Source organism: Hippocampus zosterae, chromosome 12, assembly GCF_025434085.1.
Source record: "Hippocampus zosterae strain Florida chromosome 12, ASM2543408v3, whole genome shotgun sequence".
Lineage (NCBI taxonomy): Eukaryota > Metazoa > Chordata > Actinopteri > Syngnathiformes > Syngnathidae > Hippocampus > Hippocampus zosterae.
In genome coordinates this window covers 11,613,755-11,638,046 of record NC_067462.1, presented here as the reverse complement: position 1 = coordinate 11,638,046, position 24,292 = coordinate 11,613,755, and the positions used below count along the sequence as shown (strand labels likewise).

Sequence of the window (24,292 nt, the reverse complement as noted above, 5' to 3'; positions counted from 1 at the left end):
GTTGAGTCGTAATATTTTTATTGTAATGGCCCCCTGAGGCTAGATTAAAAAGGCACCATTTGCACCTCGACTAGCTCCTCAGTCAGAAGACCAAATGATCTGTATAAAAACAAACAAACAAACAAACAAAAAACATTTATAACCACACAGTGTCACAACTTCCAAATGTAAAACATGACGACGGGCCTTTACAAAATGACACTGGTTTCGGAGACCCCCCCCCCCCCAAAAAGCTTTATTTGTCAAATATGTTTCAAAATATGTAACAACAAAGTGCTTGATTTAACTCACATAACATTCAGGGTTTTGACACTTTATATACCTTCAGCGTTTTGTATTTGGTCTGGCCAGACATTCATTAACAAACAGCAGATGTTCTTTTTTTTTTTGTGTAACAGCTAAAATGCAACGAGAAAAGGGTCAAAAATAAAACACTTGTTACAGTGCACTGAGAAAGTTTATAGCACTCTTCACACATTTCGTTATTTTAGTTATGCACTTATTATTTTTTTCCATCAAAAATACAGGTGATTTAAAAAAAAAATAACTGGTCAAAAACGCTCCATGTTGTCATTATAGGGTGTAGGAGGAACCAATTTATGACGTGACACAAAATGTGGGGAAAAAGCAAGCACTCCGTATACTTTTCTGAAGCTCCATAATAGTTTGGTTTTATAAAATTGCTAAAATAGTAGTTTAGCTTAGCATAAGGGGGTTGGTGAGTTAAGGGGAGTTAGGTTGGCATCGCATTCTGCTGAGAAATTGCACTGTAGCATTGCATTAGCTCAAGAAATGGTTAGTTACTTGACCAAAACAGTTGCTTAGCACAGCAAAATGGCTCCAAACAATTGCTTCACTTAGCACCAACGCTAGAAATGATTGCCTCGATCAGCATTTGGGCAACAACGTTTTGTTTTTGTAGCATAAGTGTTCCAAATTGTAGCCTACTTTAGCTCAGCAAACGGTCCAGAAACAGTTTGATTGCATCGAGTTAGAAACAGCTGCTTGGCATAGCATTAGCCAAGGAACAGTTGTTCAGCGCAACATCAATGTAAAATTAGAGCTAAAAATAAAAATAACAGTTGCTTCGAAAAACAGGTGTTTTTATCATAGCACAAGGGGGGAAAACTGTACCTAAGGTCAACATAAGCTCCAGAAACATGTTACTAGCATAGCATTAGAGTAGGGTGAGCTGCTTGGCTTCGCAAAACGGCTAGAAACAGTAATCATAACATAAGGGTAGCATAAAAGTCAGTAAGTAGGTAAATAAATAAAAAGAGGAAAGGAAACCGCTGCTGAGCATAGCACAATGGTTTGAAACAGTTGCTTCACTCAACATTAGGAGCAGAAAAAAAATTGCACAATGCTAGGGCAAACGAAAAAGAGATTAAGGTAAAAAAAAAACAGTATCTCAGGATAGCATCATAAAACAAAACAAAAACAAAAAATACTTCAAAACTCATTCACTGCCGGCCATTTTGGAATAATTTGGCTGATATTTCAAGACTCACAGCATTGTTTCATTCTATAAACCAGCAATATAAACATTTAGGAATGGCCTTTGACAGCAAAATAATCATGTATTTACCAATTCAGTATATATGCTTGGTGAGTGATGCTAATTCACCAGATGGCACGTCAGTGATGGGCTTGTATTTATCGGCTCCTTACATGGCAACTGTAATCCTGTTCATACATTCAAGATCTTTGTTGTACTTTTGTCATATTCATGACACACAAACCTCTGCTAATGTGAATACTGCAAATGTACAATACCTGTTCTAGTGTCTGCCGAAATTTGACCTACTCTAACTTATGACCTGTGCGAGCCATTTTTTCACTCATAATATCTGATGCGTACTCACAAACTGGGCTGATGTCAAATCTAAAATGTTACATCCCTGCCATTTACTGGCAGTTGTGTGTCAGTAAAGTTGCTCCAGGCTTTGATATTTGCAGTGGAGCAGCATCAGACCCTCTCCCACCAGTTGGAAAAACCTAATTGATGAGTATACTCATTAATGGCAGTGAAGTATTTAACAAGAGGGGTAAGAAATGCTCGGGTAGCATTATAAACTAACAAACAAAAAACAGTTGCTTAGCTTAAATAAAGGCAGAAAATACATCCTTAACATACTATAAGAACAAGAAAAGGTTATTTAGTTGAAGAGTGGCATAAGAGTTATTAAAAAAATATTAGAATAGTATAATGTCTTCACTTCGCATAGGGGCCAGAAACAATAGCTTGGTAAATTATTAGCGCCCCCCACCCCTGAAACAAACAAAAAATACTTGCTGATATTAGAAATGTTTAAGCAGATAGTATAGCATAAGAGCTTAAAGTAGTTCCTTAACATTATAAGCAAGAAACAGTTGTTTAGAGTAACATTTTGTCTTCGAAAAACAGAAAAACAAATAGCACAAGGGCTAAATATGCATACAAGGACCAGAAGTAGTTAGCTTAGCATAACCGCGGAAAAAATAGTTCCTTAATATATGAGCAAGAAGCAGTTGTTTAGCATAGCATTAGGCTCGAAAGCCGAACATAACTTGGCATAGCAAAGGATACTTGGTCACATTTTAGTGAGCAGGCCATACATGCTTTTTGGTGGCTGATAATTTGAATTTTGGAAAGTTAACAGTTGCTAGCTTTGCTGCCAAGCTAAGCTAACCATCTGCTAGCTCAGACAGACAAATACTGTATTGATGTGATCTTCATCCAAATCGCATTTACTCTTGGATTTGATCCTCTCGCAGCAAATAAATATAATATTGACAAGATAAACCTTTTCACGTGGCTATTGAGCTAAAAAAAAGCCTAGAACCTATTTTTAAGTTCTAGAAAAAGAAAGAAAAAAAGGTTAGGGGATGTATTTTTTTTCTTTTGTTGTCCAATCTTAGGACACACTGAGGTATCAAACATCAATAAATTATTGTTTAAAAAAAAAGCACGCACACATATTTTCATATCAATAATACAAAATGGTATCAAACTTTCATAATGCAACATTGTCACGACACACATTCAATTTTAAGAGTGACTGGCTTCCTTTTTCAGTCTTTATCACATCCCTTTAATATCCAATGTTGATCAAGACCGTTTTATCCCGAGGTGACTGCGGGTCATTCACTTTGTTTTTGTTTCCCTTTGAATACCTCAAGTACACATTTGGTCTCATTCCCAGCCTTTACGAATACCACAGGCATACCCCAGACACGGACGGAGCTACAATACTAATGCTTTTTTTTTCTTCCTCTAAAATACATCTTCCAAACCGTTTGGACCATTTAATTTCTTGTATGCCTATAGGAAAGTCCGATGTCACATTGAAAGTGCAAAAATGTATTCCTTTGATAGACAAAATTCATTCAGACAATCATTTGCCAAAATGGTTTGTTATAATGCGTTAACAGTACAAGCCATTTCATAGGTTATTCAATTGTACATTCCCCTTCAACCTGTCCTTGAATGTTTCACTGCTAAAGTAAAATCATTGTCGTATTTTGACGTCATATTGCCTCATGGAGGTATAGCCTTTTAAAAATCTCATCGTACTAGTCGCAGGGCTCAAATTTCAACATGTGCTGTCCCTTCGCTGAGCGTGATTGGTCTTACAAGATGAACCTGAATTCATTGGTTTGCAAAGCTCCCACATGACAACAGAAAAGTCAGATCATATTAGTTTGGCATTTCAAGCGTCCACCACCAATGTTAAGATCATAACTTGTATTCACATTCATTATGAAGAAACACCCAAAAATTAGATGGTGAATTTTCTATTTACAATAGAAATGATCTACCAAGAAGTATTACTGGGACCACAGTGAGAGAGGGGGAAAAAAAAAAATTACAGACGCTAGATATAAAGTCACAATCGTTTTAAGAATACGTTGGTAATGTTACAAAAAATACAATTTGAGTATTATGAGGGAAAAGCAAAATGATTTTAATACTTAGTCATAATTTTAGGTTAGTGATGACGATGACAAAAAAATCTTATGAAAAAATTAGATATTTTTAAAAATGGGAAATAATTTTACAAAAAGATGCACATAAAGTCAAATTACACAAAAAAAACACTTGTGTTTAGTTTTTTTTTTTTTTACATACGGACATTTTACAGACGAAAATACACATTGTCTGACACTAAAGTAATACTAAGAACAGTCGCAAATTTACAAAACTATAATGTGATTTAACGGGTTAAAAAATGCTTACGGTAATATTCCTTGAATATTGCAAATCGTAATTTTAAGAATACAGTTGTAATATTTGGGGTAAAAAGTAAAAAAAAACTGACAATAAAGTTTGAATATCATGGGAAAAAATGTGTTATTTTTTGTAAAAAATCATATTGAAAATGTCATTTAAGTTGTGATATTACAAACTGTAAAGTAAACATTTTAGGAGAGTAAAGTGTTACAAGATTTTACAAAAAAAACATCAATTTTACAAAAGAGAAAGAGAAGCAGTTTGAAAAACAAGCTCAATTTAAAAAAATCACATGGTAAAAAGTCAATTTTATGAGGATGGGTTGTAATATGAGGGGAAAAAAAGTAGTTTAATAAAGTAATAAATACAGGAACGAGAAATGTTAAAATAAAGAGAAAAATATCATCATGTAATGAAAAGTTATTTTCCAAAACCCATACAAAGAAAAGAAGTGTTTTTAAGAGTGAATTAAGGAACTACAAGCATCATTGTAAATGCTTTTGGCCGTTGTATACAGTTTGTTGGGTTCTTTTTTTTTTCTTCTCACTAATACTTGATTCTCATAACTTAATGACTTCCCCCCATAATTGACCTTTTTTTTCCTCTTGTCTACGTGTTTTGTACTGATATCCCATCGCTTTCCCTTTTGAGAAAAGATTTTCTTTTTGAGTTGTTGGCCTAAATCGTTTTTGGCATCAACAAGTGGATTGGAGCAACCTTCCGTTTCCAATGACAATATTTCAATGTTATTGTACACGATACAAAGTTCACGGGTAAAACACTACGCTTTTCTCCGCTCGTTGCGGCACATCCTTCCGTCACCCTTCGACGACGTCCCAAAACAACCATTTGTTCATGTTTCATAATTTTCTTTCCACGCTGACGTCCACAGAATCAAAAACCACCAACCCCCAACAGGTGCTCTTCTCTTCCAGGATGGTGGGTGATGACCGGTAAAAACAAACACATCTTCACTTTTTTTTTGGCCATGTGATTTTGGGCCATCTTTGTTTTCTTTCCTTCTTTCACATTGGATAACACAGTAAAGATGACACCAAATAAACACGTCAGTACTTCTGGTTTCGTATTAACAGGGGGACATTAAAATCCTTCATGGGAAAATGGAGGCAAAAGACCTCCTCCCAATTGTCTCCCTTATTTTTTTTTTTTTTGTGCGCCAGTAGTCATGGACTACTGGGGAGTTAGTTCCCTGACAACCAAAAAAGGTATTTGTGTGGGTTATGTGGGAATTGATTGTGGAGGAAAGAGGTCACAATATGACACAGCGGAACCTGTGAGAACCAGTCGATCGTTCTGCCCTCCATTTCATCTTCTTCTTCTTCTTCTGGTTTCGTTCAGGGACTTGTTGTCTAAATGAAAAGAAAAAAAAAACAACGCTGATTGACGGAAATTCAGAACGTGCAAGTGGAACATATTTTTGTGTCAAGTAACTAGTTATTACCTTATGACACGGACGAGCTCGTGAAAGGCCTTGTCCACATTCATTGGAGGATCCTTGGCACTGGTTTCAATGTATGTTATCTAAACAAAATAGATGCAATATACTTCTTTTGTGATCTTTTTTTGGGGGGGGGGGGGCAGAGCCCTCTAATAGTTCTTGTTGGCATACTGGCTAATTTCTACAAATACTTTCATGTATTGTTCCAGGTATATTGACTTACATTATGTTTTGCCGCCATCTCTTGGCCCTGCTCAGTGGTGATCTTTCTCAAATGAACCAGGTCCACCTTGTTTGCCACCAGCACCATCGGAAAAGCCTCCCTGTGAGGACGTTACAGCAAATCAGAAAGCTGTTGGACACTTTAAAAGCTTGTAAAACGCCTTCATTGTACATATTTTCATTCATTCATCATCCGAACCGCTTCATCCTCACTAGGGTGGCGGGGGGTGCTGGATCCCAACAGTCTTCGGGCAATAGGCGGTGGACACCCTGAATCGGTTGCCAGCCAATCGCAGTTCATATTTTCAATGAGTGTAATTTCCAGAGTAGCCCCCCTGTAGCCCGCGGACCACCTCACCAGTGTTGGAACAATGTGATTTACAGCTATAGCTGTCGAAATAATCATTTGAAAATGCAAACCCGGAGATTTGGAGAAATAATTTACAGTATCTGTTTCCTACCTTGTTAAATCATTAACGTGACTGTTGTCTTCACCGTGATGAATATCATCAACTATTAATCATATACTGAAAGGTAATTTGAGCATTTTTTTTAAATTGAAGAAGTGTGTATCAAACTGTTAGCCCTTTGCAAGTTTTTGCTTTCACATGTGCATTTTCGCTTTTAGGGACACCTTCTGAAAATAGAGCAGGATTGAAAGAAAACGAATTTGCAGTGGATTTAACCGGGAATTGAGTGCCATCCTTTTGAATAGAAGGAACACTTGAGTCAAGCTTTAGATCGCTATGTTAGCTTCTCAGCTAGGGACCGTGTCATGTTTGTGTTATATTGCAAGACGTTGCGGCCAGATAAGACGTTCCTTGTGTAATGATTCGTTTTATTATTATGTTTAGAAAATACCTCAGTTTTCATGCAGGTCATATCATATTATTTTGTTCTATTTATCCGGCACACCTTAAAGGCCGGTCCCTGAAGGACAGTAGTGTTTGGACAGAGTTTGGTTTCAATTCGGGTTCCAAATATAATTGATCTTCTTGGGAATTTTGCATTTGAAATTCGACTAAATCAGAGTTTGAAGCGCCACGGCATATTTCATCAGACTTCTATTTTCCGGAGGGAATCGAGTGCATCTTAATATTGAACAGACAATGCGTTTGGTTTCACTTCCTCTTTCCTGCGATGTCCGTTTTTGGGGTGGATGTTGGTCACAGTTAAAGAGATTTGGAAACAAGTCGTACATTTTGCTCCAACGGCGGTGTACTTTTAAATCAAAGGAAGAAGTCCTCTAATGACTGTCACACTGAGAGGACAACGCCGCCCGCCAACATTTGTGCTGAGCATGCGAAGCTCAACCACACTGATGCTATTCAGCGGAAGTCAAAGTGGTTATGATTTTTATAAAACAACAACTGGGACAAGAGAAAAGGGTTTTGAAACACGTGGTACCTTATGTGTATTTATACTATTATCTACGAAAATCCTGCTACTGAATGACACATGAATTATCAAATAAAAATACAGCATAAAATTGTGTTTTGGGATGTCTTCTAACCTGTCTTTGACCCGCAGTATTAGCTGATGAAAGCGGTCAACGTGTTCAAAGCTGGCCTTGTCCGTCACCGAGAAGACGATGAGGAAGCCGTCTCCTGTCCTCATGTACTGCTCCCTCATGGCACTGAACTCCTCTTGACCGGCTGTGTCCAGCACTGGGTGGGTATACATTTGCACGAAAAAAAACCCACAATAAAACGCACACCAAAAATTTAACTCTTTCCCTGTTTATTTTAATGCTATAAATTGTAAAAATGACCGTGGTCAAGGAACACAGTAAAAAAAAAAGTCTTGGGTGTCTGATCAGATGTCAGCAAAAACACCAATATCGGACTACATCGATCTACATCCCAAATCTCTGATATTAGCAATCATAAACCTGGAGGTTTAATGGTTTTACATGGCTTTCGTTTTGATCTTAACCCTTTAGGCGCCAGTTTTTTTTTTCAATACAATATTATACAATACAATACATGCTGATTTCTATAGCGCTTTCACAGCAGCCGCAGCTGTAACAAAGCGCTTAACAAAACAGTTGGCATATTCATTTTGAATATCACAATTGCAAAAGGTTGTAGCTTGAAAGTGGTTGGCGATAAAGGCATCCTGTAAATGTTGTTTGGTGTTTCAATGATTACAAGCAGCTGCGCTCATTACGACAGGAAAGTTTGCCATCACCAAGATGCCACAAGATAGCCCCAAAGTACTTATTTTACAGATAAAGCTTTCGCCTGAAATCAAAAACGGTGAATAGGTAACTTTTGCCACTAATTCACATGTAGCAAGTTGTGTAATAAATTGGTAACTGAGCACCCTTTTTTTTTTTTTAGAAGCATCCAAATAGAGCAGGACAGCACTGTGTACTAGTAGTTAGTACATCTGCCTCTCAATCAACAGGTCCGGGGTTTAGACCTTGGCTCAGGCCCCATCACACGTAGTTTGCGTGTTCTCGCCGCTTGCGTGGGTTTTCCCGACATATTCCAACTTGCACTCACCATCCAGTATGGCCCACTGTCCGTCGATCTCAGTGTGTTTAAGGTAGGAGTCCTCTATGGTGGGATCATAGTCTGGCACAAAAATCTTCTGGAAAAACTGGATGGTGAGCGCGCTCTTGCCGACGCCGCCGTCTCCCACCACCACCAGCTTGTACGTTGGCAGGTTGTCGCTTGGCACAGCGCTGGTCGCCATGGCTACCCCTCAACGACGGAGTTGAAAGGTGGTAAGGCGGCTTGTGTTTGGCACTGGTCTGTAATGGAAGACACAGAGAGAAGACTCTTGAGTTGAGACATTTCTATTTTTTTTTTTTTTTTTTTTTAAACCCGACTGCTTTGTGATTACAGCTAAGATCGGTCGAAATGTGGGAAGAAAGACGAAACGGCATCAAGCTAAACGGAGTGATACTGCATTAGCCAGCCTGGAGTGCTTTCTGTGGCTTATGCTTTTTATCCCACCAGGGGCTCCCAGTGGCAACCCACAAAAGGCCTTTACTGTAAATGCAGCCCTTTGTTTCATTTCTATTTTAACGACTCCTTAACTGCCGTTGTGACGAAAGCTGGCCGACAAAGATTAAACATTTTCCCATTGTTTGAGAGCCAAAGCCTGAACCTTCGCAGTAGTCTTCTAAATATATGAAAGAATTGTTAACTACAAAGTCGTAAATACAAGACCGCTTGGTGCGCCAGTGAATTCTAGGTGGAACCAGTAAGGTGCACTGTAGTCAGAGCAGTAACTTGTTTCCTTTTCCCACAGCGGGTGTGAACTTTATGATCTTCGTTCCCCAATAATGTTGCCTTGCATGGTGAACAGTCACCCTTGGCAAGTGAAGTTGAAACAAGGCGCAGGAACAAACTACAGGTCACGGCAGTCCTTACAAGTACTGTAACGTGCTGAGGTTGTAACGGCGCTCAACTCGGAGTGCAATTTAATATTTTATTTCAAAGCTGATAAGTAGGCGGCACGGTGAACCCACAAAATGTCTGCCTCACAGTGTAGAGGTGCAGGGTTAGATTCCGGTTCCAGCTTTCCTGTGTGGAGTTTGCATGTTCTCCCCATGCCTGTGTGGGTTTTTTTCTGGGTACTGTGGTTTCCTCCCACATTCCAAAAGTATGCACGCCAGGTTAATGGAACACTTTCAATTGTCCCAAGGTGTGAGAGTGAGTGCGAATGGTTGTGATTGGCTGGCAACCAGTAAAGGGGGTCCCCCGCCTACTGTCCGAAGACGGCTGGGATAGGCTCTAGCATGCCTGTGACCCTTTTGAAGTTAAGCAGATTAAAAAAATGGATGGATGAATGAATGATAAGCCCAACAATAAATGATATGTGGGCTTTTATTTCTTTCTCAGGGGTCGGGGGAATAGTGTTTTTTTTTTTTTGCTGATAATTAAATCTTGAATTCTTGTTTCAAGGTGTGCATGGTTAATATTATAGGAATTAATTATATTGAACAAAACACAGGTTTATTGATTTTGATATATTTTTATAATTTATTACATCATTATTTTTAAGGCATTTTTCTTTTGTAATTTTGATTAAAAGGAAGACAATGCCTGATGATTAAATGTTAAAATTAAGGAGATGAGATCAAATTGTTTATTACCGGTAATTAGTTGTGTTGCCTTCTACTTTTGGAGAATCATCCGCACATATTAGGAGGTACTCATGCTCTGATAAAAGGGTTTGGGGTTATAAGAGATACAAAAATGTAGCCATTGTCTTAAATCATCCTTTACTGATATTAATGGAAATGATCATCATCAGAAAATGAATGTCGAAGGAGATGTGTAAATTTGCCAACAATGAATACACAAATATATGCCACTAAAGCTGCAGGAAAACTTTGTGGAGTTTGTCTTTTTGCAACAGTTTGCCCTCGGATTCGGGTTTTTGTTGCCGTTGTAGGAACAAAACCTCGTTACCAACAGAGAACACCTTGTCCTGTAGCATGGCACTCAGTCGAGCACAGACCTCTGCCAAGGCCAGGCTGTTGACATTTCTTGCACCATAGTTGTGTTTTTCCATCTTTTAGTAACTCCCTTTCATTGAAATTGCAAAATAGCACTTTTTTCGGCTTTTTTAGCACACTTAGCACATTTTTCGGCCAACATTTTTAGCCACTTCAAGCTGGAAGAAGTGAATCTGTCTCTGAGCCCATTCCTCCCAAAACAAAAAACAAACAAACAGGCAATTCAAGATCATCTTGTCTATTTATAAGGCTAAAGTAAACAAAACTGGGCAGAATGTGAGAGCAGGCAAAGAGCTGATTAGCTGGCAGGGTTTAGCTCAGTTGGCTGAAGGTGAAACAATACAACTCTGAACTTGACATTCACATTCGTTTTTCTCCTGTTACCACAGAGATGTAATCAAGGGTGCGTCAGTGTTCAGTTCACCCCTCCGTTTGAAGCTCGTGGTTAACAAGTTTAGGGAGTCAACACGCACATGCAAGCAAACACAGCTTGTTCTGCAACCATGGTTACTGCTCTTCTGGTTAATGCCAACCTTTCTCGTTTCCCCTCCTCTCTGATGTTGCATTTCAAAACTATTTATCAACCTCGCAATGTGGTTGTTGTTTTGACTTTTTTGTGTGCAACTTAATACGGTCATGTATCAACACGCTGCATGCGTCCGACACTTATCTGCAGAAATGGTCGCATATGTGCAGTCTGGAGAACCATGTGTTCGCAATCAATCTGGGAGTGATGACACGAATCTTCAATATGTCACTCAATCGTGTTATTATGGCAGAATGCTCACATAACTGTGGGCCACGGTGTGGGAGATGGTGCCAAAAAGAATGAGTAGGAGGCGAGCCAAGGCAAGATGAGAGTGTGAAGATGACTTGATGCTGCTGGACTAGTCAGCCTTTTTGCTTATAACACATGCAGTTTAAAAGTCATACGTTACATTGTTCAAGTGACATAATGCGGATTTTTGGCTAATAAGTGAATATTCGATTTTGTGTCATGGCAACATAAAAAGAAGTGGGTGGTAAATGCAGGAAATCGGACACCTGCAGATTAGAATCAGGAATCTCCCCAGATGTGATAGGCATCAGTTACTACCAAAAGACCTTATGACAGGTCTTTCGGTGCTTAAATACAAATTTGGGGAAAATATTGGGCTAACCAATCTCAGTAATTAATCGACACCTTATTTGGCCTTTCACTGATGTGCGCCCACACAGATTTGCATGCATGTGAGTAAGCTTATAGGCGACCGGGAAGCAGCTGTCATTTGGCAACCGGCCATTTTATCCTGGCCTGCACAATGGAGGGAAGGAAGATGTTTCCTTCCTTTCGAAAACCTGCCAGTCAATATGAGCAGTAGGTGGAGAATTTCAGAGTCAAAGCCCCCTGATCCAGTCACATATGGATGGCTGTCACAGAGGAAAATCATTTGTCGTACACACAATGATGTTTCATAAAATACTGCTGGGGATAATTTTACTATACTGTACATATGGGGATGAAACAAGGCCTTTCTTGCTATTAGCCGTTGTGCTTTTCAGACCGAAGTGATGGTGTACATTTGACCGTTAAATCAATTTAATAAATATGTAAACAAAACCTAACGGTGGATCTACCTCTTGTTCGGAATTAGGGCTCTGCGCAAATTGATTGATGATGCGATTAGAGATGCAATACGGTGTGCCGTGTGGTCGTGAAAATACGGTATGTACGTCTGTGGAGTATGCAGAGCGTCGTGTGAGGTGTGCTCTTTGAGAGCAACAGTCGAAGGTGTTTGCATGTGTATCGGAATGTTTAGCCGCCTAATGATCATTAAATGAAACTGTTAAGCAATCAGTCATTCACGCCCATCAAGGCAGGCCTCCCTTATTACTTACTTCGCTGTTAGCCATCCTAGCGCGAAGCCAGTTTTTAAACATGGGAGTTCGACCGGAGAAATCAACTTTCCCGGGTTACCTTATTGCTAGTTGGCTGGTATAACAGAACACAGATGGATTTAAAAGTTTTAACAAAAGTGACGTAGGCCAGTGTACGGCAAGAGATCCTGGAGGTTGCAGTTATTTTAAAGTAAAAAGGAAAACTGTTCTGTAGGTTGACGCAGCTGTTTTAGATCATTGGTTAACACTCATGAGTTTTCAAAAAAATATGAGTCTTGATAAAATGCTTTTGGCAACATATGGTGGAGATAAAACATTATATAAGTGCACTCCAGTTACCATTAGGATTAAACTGGATTTTTCATTTTTTGGATGATGATGTATTTTTTTCGGCAAAAGTACAATTAGTACCTCATTCGGGTTGATTTGGGACTCTCTGCTTCAACAGTAAACGAGGCGCGAACGTGGATTTTGAGTACAAGTCCAAGAGCTAGTTGTATATCTATATACAGTACAACAGCAAGGGTCTCAAACGCAGGTCCCAGCTGCCATTTGCAGCCCGCAACATGATATTTTGCGGCCCCCTACTTGACATCACATTTTAACTTTAGTGCTGCTCTCACTTTTATTGTCGTGTTATTGCCTTTTGTTTAATCACTTCTGGATGAACAGCTCAGACTCATGAAAGCTTTCGGCAGTGCTGTTGACAAGTTGGCCACATTGAATTACTGGTTGAAACGAATTTCTGAAATGACATGAAGTTGAAGGAAAAAATATCCTGTCACTCAGTCCCAATCACACCTTTTTTAAAAACCTGCCAGAGACCCTACTCCAGCAGCCCCCCACACACTGTAAATTGACTTTACCCCTGCACTATGCGCTCTGGTATTTACTTGGTATGTGGATGTTGGTCATAGTAAGGAGATGAGCGTTGCCTCAAAAATTATTAATTTTTAAATAACTATTGCCCACTGAGATGATGATAATCTGTGCAATATAGATTTATCATGTGTTGTTTAAATCATGATGTTTCAGGGGGAAAAAATCTGCAACATCATTGTTTTTGGAGATGCTTCAATTCTGGTTTGACAAAAATATTGTAGTTAGGCTTGATCATTACATAATGAATGCTCTGAAGCACATGCTAGTGCACACTGATCATCAACATCCATTCACGCACACATTTACACCTTTTAGAGTCCTCAAATCACCCCACGCACGAATCGGGAGAACATGCAAACTCCATCGAGGAAAACCTGAACTGAGATTCGAACCCAGGAAATCTTGACTGTGACACAGATGTTCCAACCACTAGGCAAATCAATAATACAGAATGAATGAACCTTAATGTTGACCATCATTACCATCATCCTGAGCAGAGTAGTGTGCGTGTGTGCACTCGCGCCCGTAAGTGTGTGCGCGCGTGCATGTCTCTGCTGACTGTTGCTTCTGAATGATCTCATCCTATGATTAAACACAACAAGAATCTCACTGTTCCCTTTGCACAGAGGTTCGCCAGCCTGTGTGCCTATTCAGTGGCTCAACACCGTTGATGCATTGGGTGGAAAGGTGGGTGTGCGAGGATTCCTTAAAATGCAGGAGGAGCAAAGAGTAGCATTTTCCCCACTGATTGTCAATGACAGAACCTTGCACACACCGCCGAGGCCCCGTGCTGTGCGGCTCTTTATTCGGCCGCGTAGTGAAGCCCTATCGCAACCGCCCAAGAATACAGTACCACATAAATGGCTTCGTCGTTCTCAAGTTTGCAGCATAAAACGGCACACGGTCCTGAGTCTAAACAAGAAGCGAAACGTGCCGCAACGATCACAAACACTGTCATTTGACGAGTAGTTATTCCTACATCAGTGGCACTTAAAGAACAGTTTATACACCAATTATTACAGGAACTGAACGCAAAATTCATCCGCGATACCATACGTCTATCGCCCTCTGTCTTTTTCCTTGGCAACCCAGCCACTTACCGTTAGATGTTCCTCTGATGAACAATATTTTTTAGAAAAGCCCTGAAGACAACCTAATTGTCATTTTCCGTCCGTCTTGGCTCCACGCCGCCGCCCTCGCGCCGCAGTCGGGCTTCCCACATCTGCGGAACAATACGTCGAGTAGCTCATCTTTGTATTGCAACAGCTGATGCTATTAATAGAGTAGCCCGAAAGGGGTGAACATCATTTTTTGCCCAACACTCTGAACTACTTGAAGAACTCATTTACCAACTCAGTATTGTTTATGTGTGAACCAAAACACCATAAAGAGCGTGTTGAGTTTCTTTCCATGCCGTTTCTTATGTTATACTTGTAACATCTCCGCAAATCGCGGCACAACTCCCCTTCAGATGAAATGGACTGCCCTCTAAGTCTTTAAAGGGATATAGTACGGTCAAAAGACGAGGAGACGAAAGAATGCGGCGGTTTTCAGACCGGTTTTTTTTCTCCATTTTCTTCACTGTCACAGGATGGGAAGCGACAAGTTTCCTGAACATAACACCTTATGTTATATTTCTGCCCCCCAACCCCCAACTCTAAATCTAATAATACGCAAATTAGAACTGCTCAAAATTATTAGTATTGGCCAATCTCTGGCAATTGACGTTATCATTTTACTCAACTGGAATTCCTAATTTCAATAACAGGCCTGAAAGTAACAGTGAGTGTTTCAAATTTTGACACCAAGTTACAGAGATTGACCCCAGTCCCCCAAAGTATTTTAAAGACAAGCACATCACAAACATGCTCATAAAATTTTGGGTTAACAGGACTGAGCCAAGATTTTACCAACTTTATTTCTTCCTCAAATAGTGAGTACTCGTGCATTGAAAATGAATTACTCTCCGGTGGAAAACAATTTCCAAGTGGTGTACATTTTCTGTTCTGTTTTCTTCGTGTGAAAAACAGTAAAACACAAAATGTTGTGATGGAATTTTTTTATTGGACAGCACAGAAATCTTTGAAGTGTTGACGTCTGCTGACTGATTGACAGAGAATTATTGCTTCTGCATTACAACGATAATGTAATAACTGCCTGTCATTAACAGTTTTTTTTTTAGGCTTTAAATTTGTTATTTTTCTAAAGCTGGTTTACTGTGGTTCACATTGACACTCTTTACGGGACCAATGCATTAAGCAAATGTGTTTTAATGATAATGTTGATTCTCTCTGTGTTTGTTACGTAGAGCAGTTAAGAGAAATATTATTCTCACCACCGACCCCCCCCCCCCCCCCATATTTTGTGTTAATAACATACACAATGGCTCACAGGCACATTTTCAGAAACACTGTAGCCAGAGAAAGACTTTCGTGGATTGTTTCATTTCACACTTGAATGGGTGGGTACACCTGAGACCAAATCATTTGTATACAAGAAATTGAAAAGTCAGTTCGCCACAATATATCCCTTTTAAAAAGTGTATATTTGAGCATTCACTTTATAGTGGCAGTAGATGTGAGTGTGCAGTTGTGGTGCATTGATTGCAGAGTGCACGTTTAAGTGCATGCAGCCGTATGGAGGAAAGCCACTCCTCCGAAGAACATGCATGTTCAGAAAGTACTGTAGTTTCATTAACCTCACCATTAACATCTCAATGCTGTAAACTGCTCTCTGAAACCTCATGAGTACTCAGAGCACATATGACAAAATGTCATATAATCTAGACAGGATTCATTTTTTTTGTCTTGGTTTATACTACAAAGTGAATGTGTGAATTGATACTTGGCTTGCAGTCTTAAAGCTTTAAAAAAAGAAGCTAAAACTGTACCACACACATTACAGTACAGTCTCTCAACCCTCTCGCTCTCTTTCACTCACATGCACACCTATCTACACTTTCTCTTGCCTGTTTCCATGGCAACAGCATGTGAGCAGGATTTTCTTTCCCCACTAGGATCAGCATATCTGGTATATATGTGCAAACACACATGTATACGCAAACGGCCTATAAACCTGAATTATAACATTTTCAGATGCACATAATTATCCTTTACTCACTTCTCTATTATATTTGTACATCTTCCGTTTCTCAAACACATGCCACCAGAGTAAGATTAGTATTTAATATCCATCCATCCATCTTCTAATCCGCTTTTCCTCATGAGGATCGCGGGCGTGCGGGAGCCTATCCCAGCTGACTTGGGGCAATAGGAGTCGCAATCGAACCCTGCACCTCTGCGCTGTGAGACGGATGTGCATTTAGAATTATGGACAAAAACTCAATTTGGGGTTTATCAAGCATAATGTTCTCAATAATTTTCACACGGTTTTATGTTTTTTTTAAATGCATGTTTCACCTTGAGCTACAATTAACAGATGAAGAGTACGGGAGATTGTCTTCAAATATATTAGAAAACATGTTTGTTTTTCAAATTCCAAATATTCTGTTCTGGCAATTATTATTTTGTTCTGTTTGAGTCATCAGTCATCAAGCGGTCAACAAACATCATTTGCAGGGCATGCACAATGGAAAACATACATTTTAATGGATTGTTGACAAGTAGTAGTATTTTGGGAGTGCATGCTGAAATTAAACAACTGTGCAAATATTTTGTTGTCTGAAAATGTATGTGTGAGTGATCCTGTCTAAACATCTGCCAACTGTTTTGTTACAGTGGGGCTGTTTTAGATAATACCCAATATGCTCCCATACTGAATTTACATAATACCCCATTTGCTCCCATACTGAATTTGTCTGCCGATTGGATGAAGATCCAAGGTCACTTTCAAATGATTGCATTGTCTGAGACATTGTTATGGCTTTGTCATGTAGAAACACTAACATCACCCACAGCTGTGACTCCCCTGCCATCATGTATTGGCAAAAGGTAAGAGGAGCTGCATGGAGGTTTGTTGGGTGTATAGAATAGTGAACTAATAAGTGACACATACTGTATTAATTTGCTTTTTGAGGCTGTTGACTTGGTGGTCGTGGGGGTATTTGTGTTTGATGATGTATCCATGGGCCACATACATACAGCATAGTGTATGAGGCGCTGTTTCCTTGAGTTAGATTTTGTATTGTCTTCATGTACGCATTGCCCGCCTCCCCAACACACACACACGCACACACATTCAGTTTTTTTTCCTGTGCAATTTGTCTGTTCATTCCCATAGCAATGCCCCAGGTTGCAGTAGAATCTGTACTCGCCGTTGACCCAGCAGTGTGTGGGAAGGGAAATGTTGTACACACACTTGTACAGGTTGATTTAAGCAAGACAAAAATAAGGTGCGTCAAGTGAATACCATAATTCTTGACACTTGGTGTATTTAATTGTTTACATCGTGAACAAAATGATGTACATTTCTTCTTCGTTGATGGGCAATGCATCGTAACACTGAATTAGTGATACAGTGTATGCCTCTGTATTCGGACCAAGGTAACAGATAAGAAACGCTTTCCCAAAGTAGGATGACGTTTAGCGCTACAAAACACAACACAAAAACGCGGATTAACTTGTGCAAGACTATCTAACGTTGTGGCTTGTCAATCCCGCGTAACTGCAAATCACAAGGTAATATAAAACGATATTTAGCTCTTAGAAATTATGAAAGTTCTCGCTCACGCCAGACAACTGCTACTGTCGTGAAACTGTCGTGCCTCAGCCGTACAGCCGTACGGCAGCGCTGTCGATTTACGACCAAGTTGTGTAGTGTTGTGTCATGGTTGTCATGTTACATTCGTACACACTGACAGATGTCCTTGAAATGATCCGGGCAACACTATCGTTTTAAGGCGTCTCTAAACTCTAATTGCAGTAGTTTTTGCTGCTTGGTGTTCAATTTCTCCAGAGCGAAACAATGTAAGTAACAGCCCGTTAGCCACCGCTAACTATGCAGTGTTGTGTGTACAGTTAAAAATCTTCATTGTTCCTGTCAGACGTTTTTCTTAATATCGTTCTTGTGTAAAAGTGGACAAATTTAAGTAACCTAAGTTTGTACGTAGGTCGAAATGTGGTGCAGCCCATCACTCGCTACACAGAGGCAGTGGTAAAGTCAATACTTGTATACAGAGACACTTCTAAGTCCATCCATCCGTCCATCAATTTTCCGATCCTTTTTATCCTCACATGGGTCGTGGGGCACTAGGCGGGGGACACCCTGAACCGGACACAGAGACGCACAACCATTCTCACGCACTCACACCTAGGAGCAATTTCTAGTGTTCAATCAGCCTGTCATGCATGTTTTTGGAATGTGGGAGGAAACTCGAGTACCCGGAGAAATAAACAAGTCAAGTATGCTCCTCTCACAAAGCCTTGACCAGGGTTCGAACCAGAATGGCTGCGGCCACAACGCGTGGCAATGACCACTATACAATCACGACTTAATTTCTACGTAATGAATATAAAATAAAATTAAAAGCCAAGTGTGGTGGTAACTGAGCGTGCATTATTGCACAACGGATCATTTTGCACCATTTGTAACCTTGGAATGTCAAACATTCATCCATCCATTATCCGGCCTTCAGGTGTGCAGTTTGCATGGCCTCAACGTGCCTGCATGGGTTTTTCTCCGGGTACTCTGGTTTCCTCCCACAGTCCAAAAACGTGTGTGCCAGATGAATGGAACACTTTCAATTGTCCCAGGTGTGATTGTGAGCGCGGATGGTTGTTCGTCTCTGTGTACCCTGCGAATTGCTGGCAACCAGTTCAGGGTGTACCTCATTTACTGCCCAAAGACAGCTGCAATAGGCTGCAGTCATATTAATGCTTTAATGATGTGCACAGAATGATTTATATCCTTGCCATCTATCGTCTCAGATTGTTCCCCCGAAAGCGGACGTCAAAGAAAAACACATGGCATTTAGCTTCCTCAAGTATGCGGTGCTTCTTCAGAAGTACAGAACTCCGTTGCTCGTGGCGAGCTGCGGTGGCATCTTTGCGGCCAACATGTTCTACCACGTATTCCCTGACGTGTCGTACCGCCAGCTCTACCAGGCGTGGTACAAAGGGGAGCCAGTCACCCTTTCTGACAAGCTGGAGGACCTTTTCCAGCAGGTGCGTACTTAAATTACTCATTTTTGGGCATATTTCTAGTTATACTTAATATTGTCATACCGGCAGAAAGGGCAAATTTGAATCCACTAATTGTAGATCGTGTAGAGGTCGTGTAGAGCTCTGTAATTTCATGTAATTAGTCCAAAGGTTATTTGTTTCCTACCCCCCCCCCCCCCCACCCCACCAATCTGTTTTCCACAGCAGTCTGGAGTGACTAGCACAATTCCACTGGAGGACAAAATCTCTTGTGAAACATTTCTTGGTTGTGAGCAGTGAGATTCTGCGAAATTTTGAACACGTTCAAAATTTGTTACCAACAAGAAAAACATCTGGCGAACATCTTCACAACCCTTTGCAACCATTAATGAACCCTGACTAAAAACAACATTTTCTACATTCGCTAAAACTCGCAGGCCTTCAAGGTGAACTGAATTATGAACATTTCAAATATACCTGACAGTGGTCACATGAAATCTTTATGCTTCAGCTTGGAAGCAAAAAATAAAAGAAATCAAGAAAAGCCTCCTTGAACAGCTCAAATGTATTTGTGCTTAATTAGAGGGTCTTTGAATAGTGGCTGGCATGCAGAGCCCCATTTAACATGCATTTAATATTAGACATGCATGACATTGGTTAATTCTGAACACAGCAACATCTAGACTTTTCCTCTAAAAATAAAATATCACTTGAGTTATACAGGATGTGCAGATTTTTATTTTATTTTATTTTTTACTGTTTAGCGCTTTCTTTTAACTCATTCACTGCCAGCCCTCCCAGTTAAGATGCATCTTAATAGGATTGAGATCAAAAGATGATATTGGCCAGTAGTTTTGGGCGGCATGGCTCAGTGGTAGAGTGATCTGTGACACCCCCCCTTCAATATCCAGAGCCAGAACAGCTTCGATGATATCTTTTGTATTGTGGGATTGTGTGAGAAATGATTTTACTGCAGAAGGCAGACAGTAAAGTTATATCCAATCCAATCCAAAGGCACAGTTCTTCTTTTTATATCGTGACAGGAAACGGTCAGCCAGAAACTACGCATATTTTCCACAGGGCACTCTGACACTGTTAGACTCCCGAAATGAACTTCCCAAGATGTCATGACGAGTGTACAATATAAGCAACAGAATAGATCCCAGTGACATTATACTAAAACCTGTGTGTTAATCTTGTCATTCCTAGGTGCTAAAAGACTACAGCGGTAGCTCATCCAAGAACTTCTCTGCCTTCGCCTCCTTTGGTTTTCATCCAGTCAGTGCTGGTGTCCCATGGCTCCCTGCAGGGGCCCAAATTGGCATCCCAGCGAACTTTAACAGCACGGACGATGACCGCAGTGGCATCACGAACCGGACTATTTTCATCAATGGCAAAGCAGTGGAGTGGGACAGTGAGATGGGCACGGCTCTCAAGGACTCCCTGGTGTTCTCCCTCCAAGCACAGAAATTCGCCATAGCGCGAGAGGTGGCACGTTTACAGTCAGGCGCACCCATTGTGAGTGCTGCAGTTGCCCCCTTTTGCCTGGGTGGGGTTTGGGTGTACAGCGTGGTGCTGAAGCAAGTGTTCAGCCTTCACGCTGGACCCGCTTTGTTGCGTGGAGCCGTGAATCTTGTTGCGCTGGGGCTTGGCGCCGTATCCTACTTCCTCACCTTGGACGCTGTCACCCAGTGGTCCGATTACTGGTCAGACCGGCGGGCCGCCGGGGTCTCCCGTGACTATGCGAACGGCGGGGTGGAGTTTTATGACAAGATTCTGTCCAGAAACAAAACCCTGCGTGCACTCATGGGAAAAAAAGGAGAAGAGATGTATGCGCCCAGTGGGAACTTGTTTCCCGCCAACATCCTTCAACTGAAGCACACACCGTACACCTCAAGGAGGGAGGGCATCCTCGCGCTAATGAAAAGGGACAAGATTTAAAGTTACTGTAGTTACTGCAACAGCCCCCACCCACACACACACACACACATTTGACTATTTTCCCATTTAATATTATTTTAATAGGAATTATCTTATTAGGTTAACAAAATGTGCATGAACCTACACACATAATTTCCTTACAAATGCCAGCAATCAACTGAAAATGGCCAATTACTGGCGACTGCAGTGCTTATTTCCGATTTGAGGTTCGGCAGTGAAATGACAGCTTGTAAGTGCTGCAGTGCACACCACTACTCTCTTCAAACATGAATTAAACCTTGTATGAGAAAATAATAGGACTATGAGGAGAATATTTGCTGAAAGCAAGTGTGCCATACCTCATGGAAAAGAACACCAAGGCAATATATATGCTTTTTTTTTCTTCACAGTGCAAGTCATTTATTTCCCCTGTGGTCTTTTTCCCCCCTCTAGCATCGTGTGTCTCCAGATGTTCTTTCCCCATCATAGCCCAAGAAAACAGCCTTAACTGAGAAAAACGTGCTTAAGTATGCACATATTTGCATGACTGGCTAATTTGTTTGGCGATAATCATCTTAATATCCACCTCAGTGGGACCTTGGAACTCATCGCACCACACTCCCTGAGGTCATCTGTCTGCATATTAACGAGGTTTCGATATGTGTTTTAATTACATTTCTAGTCAGGTACCCTGAGGATTCAACTAGATATAGCAGCTTGTCATGAATAATATTGCAGAATTGGCTGACTGGATAGCCTGTTTTTATTTCTTATCTTGGGTTTTTCTGAGCGGAATTTCACTGAAGCGAGTAAATTGTGTATAGGAGAATGTGAGCGTGAATGGTTGTTTGTCTAAATGTGCCCTCTGAGTGACTGGCAACCGGTTATTGCTGTTGCTACGAGTAAGGGGAACTGTGCATGGGAATTCCCAACATGTTGTCACCGAGGTCCCTAAAACAGTGCCTGTTCCAATGCCAGCTGTTATTTGGGATCCCTTTGTGCTCAGGTTGGGAGCATGGTTGGAGCAATTTAGGAGGCCAGAGACATTACTTAAAATCACACTAGTCTGTGTTTCATTATTGAGTGGAATTGCCACGTTATTAAGTATGAAACATGAAACGAGGCCTCAGATTTGAATGCATGCAATGCAAAAATTAAGCAAAAGACCCCCCCCCCGAAAACTATCACTTCATTATTGTGGCTCAGTCCATCGTGTGTGAGTTACTTTGGGATGTTCCCTTCAGCAACAGTGGGCTCACTGTCTCCTCTTGATCTTCTTATACTTAATAGTATGCCATTGATGGGGACAGTACAAAGGCCCATTGTCTTGTTGTTGTGCACTGGCTGCTATTACGTAGTACGCCACGTGAGGCCACTCCAGCCCACATCAGGACGCGTCCGCGTTACAAGAATTATGAATTACACGTCGGCTCGGTCAAAACGTGTGAATGAATACACTTGAGGTATTTATTTATTCATAAAAATGTGTTTTAATGATATCCAATTATTAAAAAAATAAACAAAATAGATTCTCAACGGTCGAGGAAAATTAGGTTACGCAGTCATGTAACGTCCCTTTGTAAAGAACAATATAGTCTCAACATCCGGGTCTCGAGAGGAGCTCTACACATAAAAGGATAATGCCGATTTACCTGGGTGCGCTTCATAACTAATAGCGCACCTCCCGCTCGTGTTGCCCCGCCTCCGCGCGCTCCAATTGCGCCATTACGTCGCCGCTCGCCGCTGTTGTGTCGCTCAGATGAGCAGCTGCAGTGAGACGGAGTGAGGCTGAAGTCAACTTGCGAGCGCCCGAAGTCAGAAACGCAACATTTTGGCGTTAAATTGACAAAGCCATTTACTTTTCATTTTTATATGTGTTTTTTTTGCATTTGCATCCGTTTCATGTACTGAGCCTGACGTGACTGATACTGGCCGCGTTTAGCCAATGCTTACCGCGGGGGCTCACAGCGCGTCTCGTGGATTATCATCCGTGGCTGCCGAGGCAGTGGTGGCATGGTCGCGGCCGGTGGAGGCCCCTCTCTGCCGGATGGATGTGTGTGAGGCAGCGGCAGACTGAGACCACTTGTGAAGACCGACTGTCCGTAGTAATGATGCCCAGGTCTCGTCGGCATCCGCGGGCGAACTCCTCTTGAATGTTCGGGCTTCGTCGCCCTACCTACAAAGACCATTTCCTTATACGGCGAATATTATATTCCTTGAAAACTGGACGCCCCCGGAGCAGTTTATGACGGTAAGAAAAAATCTATATAACTACAGCTTTTTAAAAACATTTTAAGCTTTCCAGACAGCTGACGTTAGCTAGCGTAGCTGGCTAGCTCAGCGCTGTCACTTTACTCCAAGTTGCTTCACCAAGCGAAATAATTTCCATTGCGTTAACGATTCCCCGTATTGCCAAATGTAACATCAAATTGTTTTAATGAGTGGTATGTTTTAAATGTATATGGCGTCTTAATATACATCACTAGTATGTAGCGCCCTTGTTTGCTAACGCTGCTTTGCCCATTCAACACATCGCAGTTACTTCTTAAAGCCAACAAACACACCAAAATGATCAATTATCCGCATTGTTGTATCGCGTTTAGTGACGTTTATGAAGCATTATATGCCTCAGCCTTCCGTGTGTCGACATAAACGTCCCACTTCGTTAATAGGTCATTCATTGTAACGTTACAAGTGTACAATAAGCCCCTTTAATGACAGCCCGGTTGGTGGTCAATAGAGCCAGTTCTATGGCGCACATTGATTTGAAGAGGAAGACAACGAATCAACAATTAACGAGAGTAACATGCTTATTTGTGCGCTCTTCTAAAAGTACAATATGGCGAGGGAAGATCGTGACAATTAAACTATGCATTTTCCATCCCCCATTCATTTAGAATCATTAAGCCTTTCATGTCAACCATTGTCTTTGTCGTGCCTGTCATTAATTGCATAAAACAGTTGGTAATCAAACAGTGGTGCGGTGTTTAATAATGCCAGTGAAACCTGCATGCGATTGAGGCGTCCTCCTTTCATTCTTTTTTTTTTCTCGATGACGTAATCCCCACCATCCGTGCCACATCTTTTGGGTCGCAGTCGGCCCCTCTGCTGCCTGCTGCAGCTCAGATATCATATTCACATCATAT

At 40.9% G+C, this 24,292-nt stretch overlaps 3 protein-coding genes across 4 annotated transcripts in view; 2 read left to right on the top strand and 1 right to left on the bottom strand.

Annotated features, from left to right (window-relative positions):
• Positions 1-538: 538 nt before the first annotated feature.
• mrasa (muscle RAS oncogene homolog a) lies at positions 539-14,395 on the bottom strand. The gene is made up of 6 exons (XM_052081540.1): positions 14,229-14,395; positions 8,402-8,652; positions 7,408-7,561; positions 5,896-5,995; positions 5,676-5,755; positions 539-5,583 (listed from the first exon to the last, which is right to left on the bottom strand). The coding sequence occupies exons 2-6, from the start codon at positions 8,592-8,594 to the stop codon at positions 5,484-5,486; spliced, it is 627 nt and encodes a 208-aa protein (XP_051937500.1). The 5' UTR covers positions 8,595-8,652; positions 14,229-14,395; the 3' UTR covers positions 539-5,483.
• Positions 14,396-17,867: 3,472 nt separating this feature from the next.
• On the top strand, positions 17,868-21,553 carry tmem177 (transmembrane protein 177). The gene is made up of 3 exons (XM_052081529.1): positions 17,868-18,053; positions 19,014-19,250; positions 20,436-21,553. Exons 2-3 carry the CDS (start codon positions 19,050-19,052, stop codon positions 21,165-21,167), a joined length of 933 nt encoding a protein of 310 aa, XP_051937489.1. The 5' UTR covers positions 17,868-18,053; positions 19,014-19,049; the 3' UTR covers positions 21,168-21,553.
• A 1,270-nt stretch (positions 21,554-22,823) lies between these two features.
• ptpn4a (protein tyrosine phosphatase non-receptor type 4a) overlaps positions 22,824-24,292 on the top strand; it is a 64,555-nt gene continuing 63,086 nt past the window's right edge. For both annotated transcript variants that reach the window (XR_007965238.1, XM_052081445.1), the window contains exon 1: positions 22,824-23,397. The gene's annotated coding sequence lies outside the window, so the exon portion shown is untranslated. The remainder of the gene's footprint in view (positions 23,398-24,292) is intronic.

Coding starts and splice junctions, on each gene's coding strand:
- mrasa (XM_052081540.1), bottom strand. CDS start 8,594: ATGGCGACCAGCGCTGTGCCAAGCGACAACCTGCCAACGTACAAGCTG. Junction 7,562..8,401: donor ACAGTGGGCCATACTGGATG/GTGAGTGCAAGT, acceptor ATACCCACCCAG/TGCTGGACACAGCCGGTCAA. Junction 5,756..5,895: donor AGATGGCGGCAAAACATAAT/GTAAGTCAATAT, acceptor TATTTTGTTTAG/ATAACATACATTGAAACCAG.
- tmem177 (XM_052081529.1), top strand. CDS start 19,050: ATGGCATTTAGCTTCCTCAAGTATGCGGTGCTTCTTCAGAAGTACAGA. Junction 19,251..20,435: donor TGGAGGACCTTTTCCAGCAG/GTGCGTACTTAA, acceptor TGTCATTCCTAG/GTGCTAAAAGACTACAGCGG.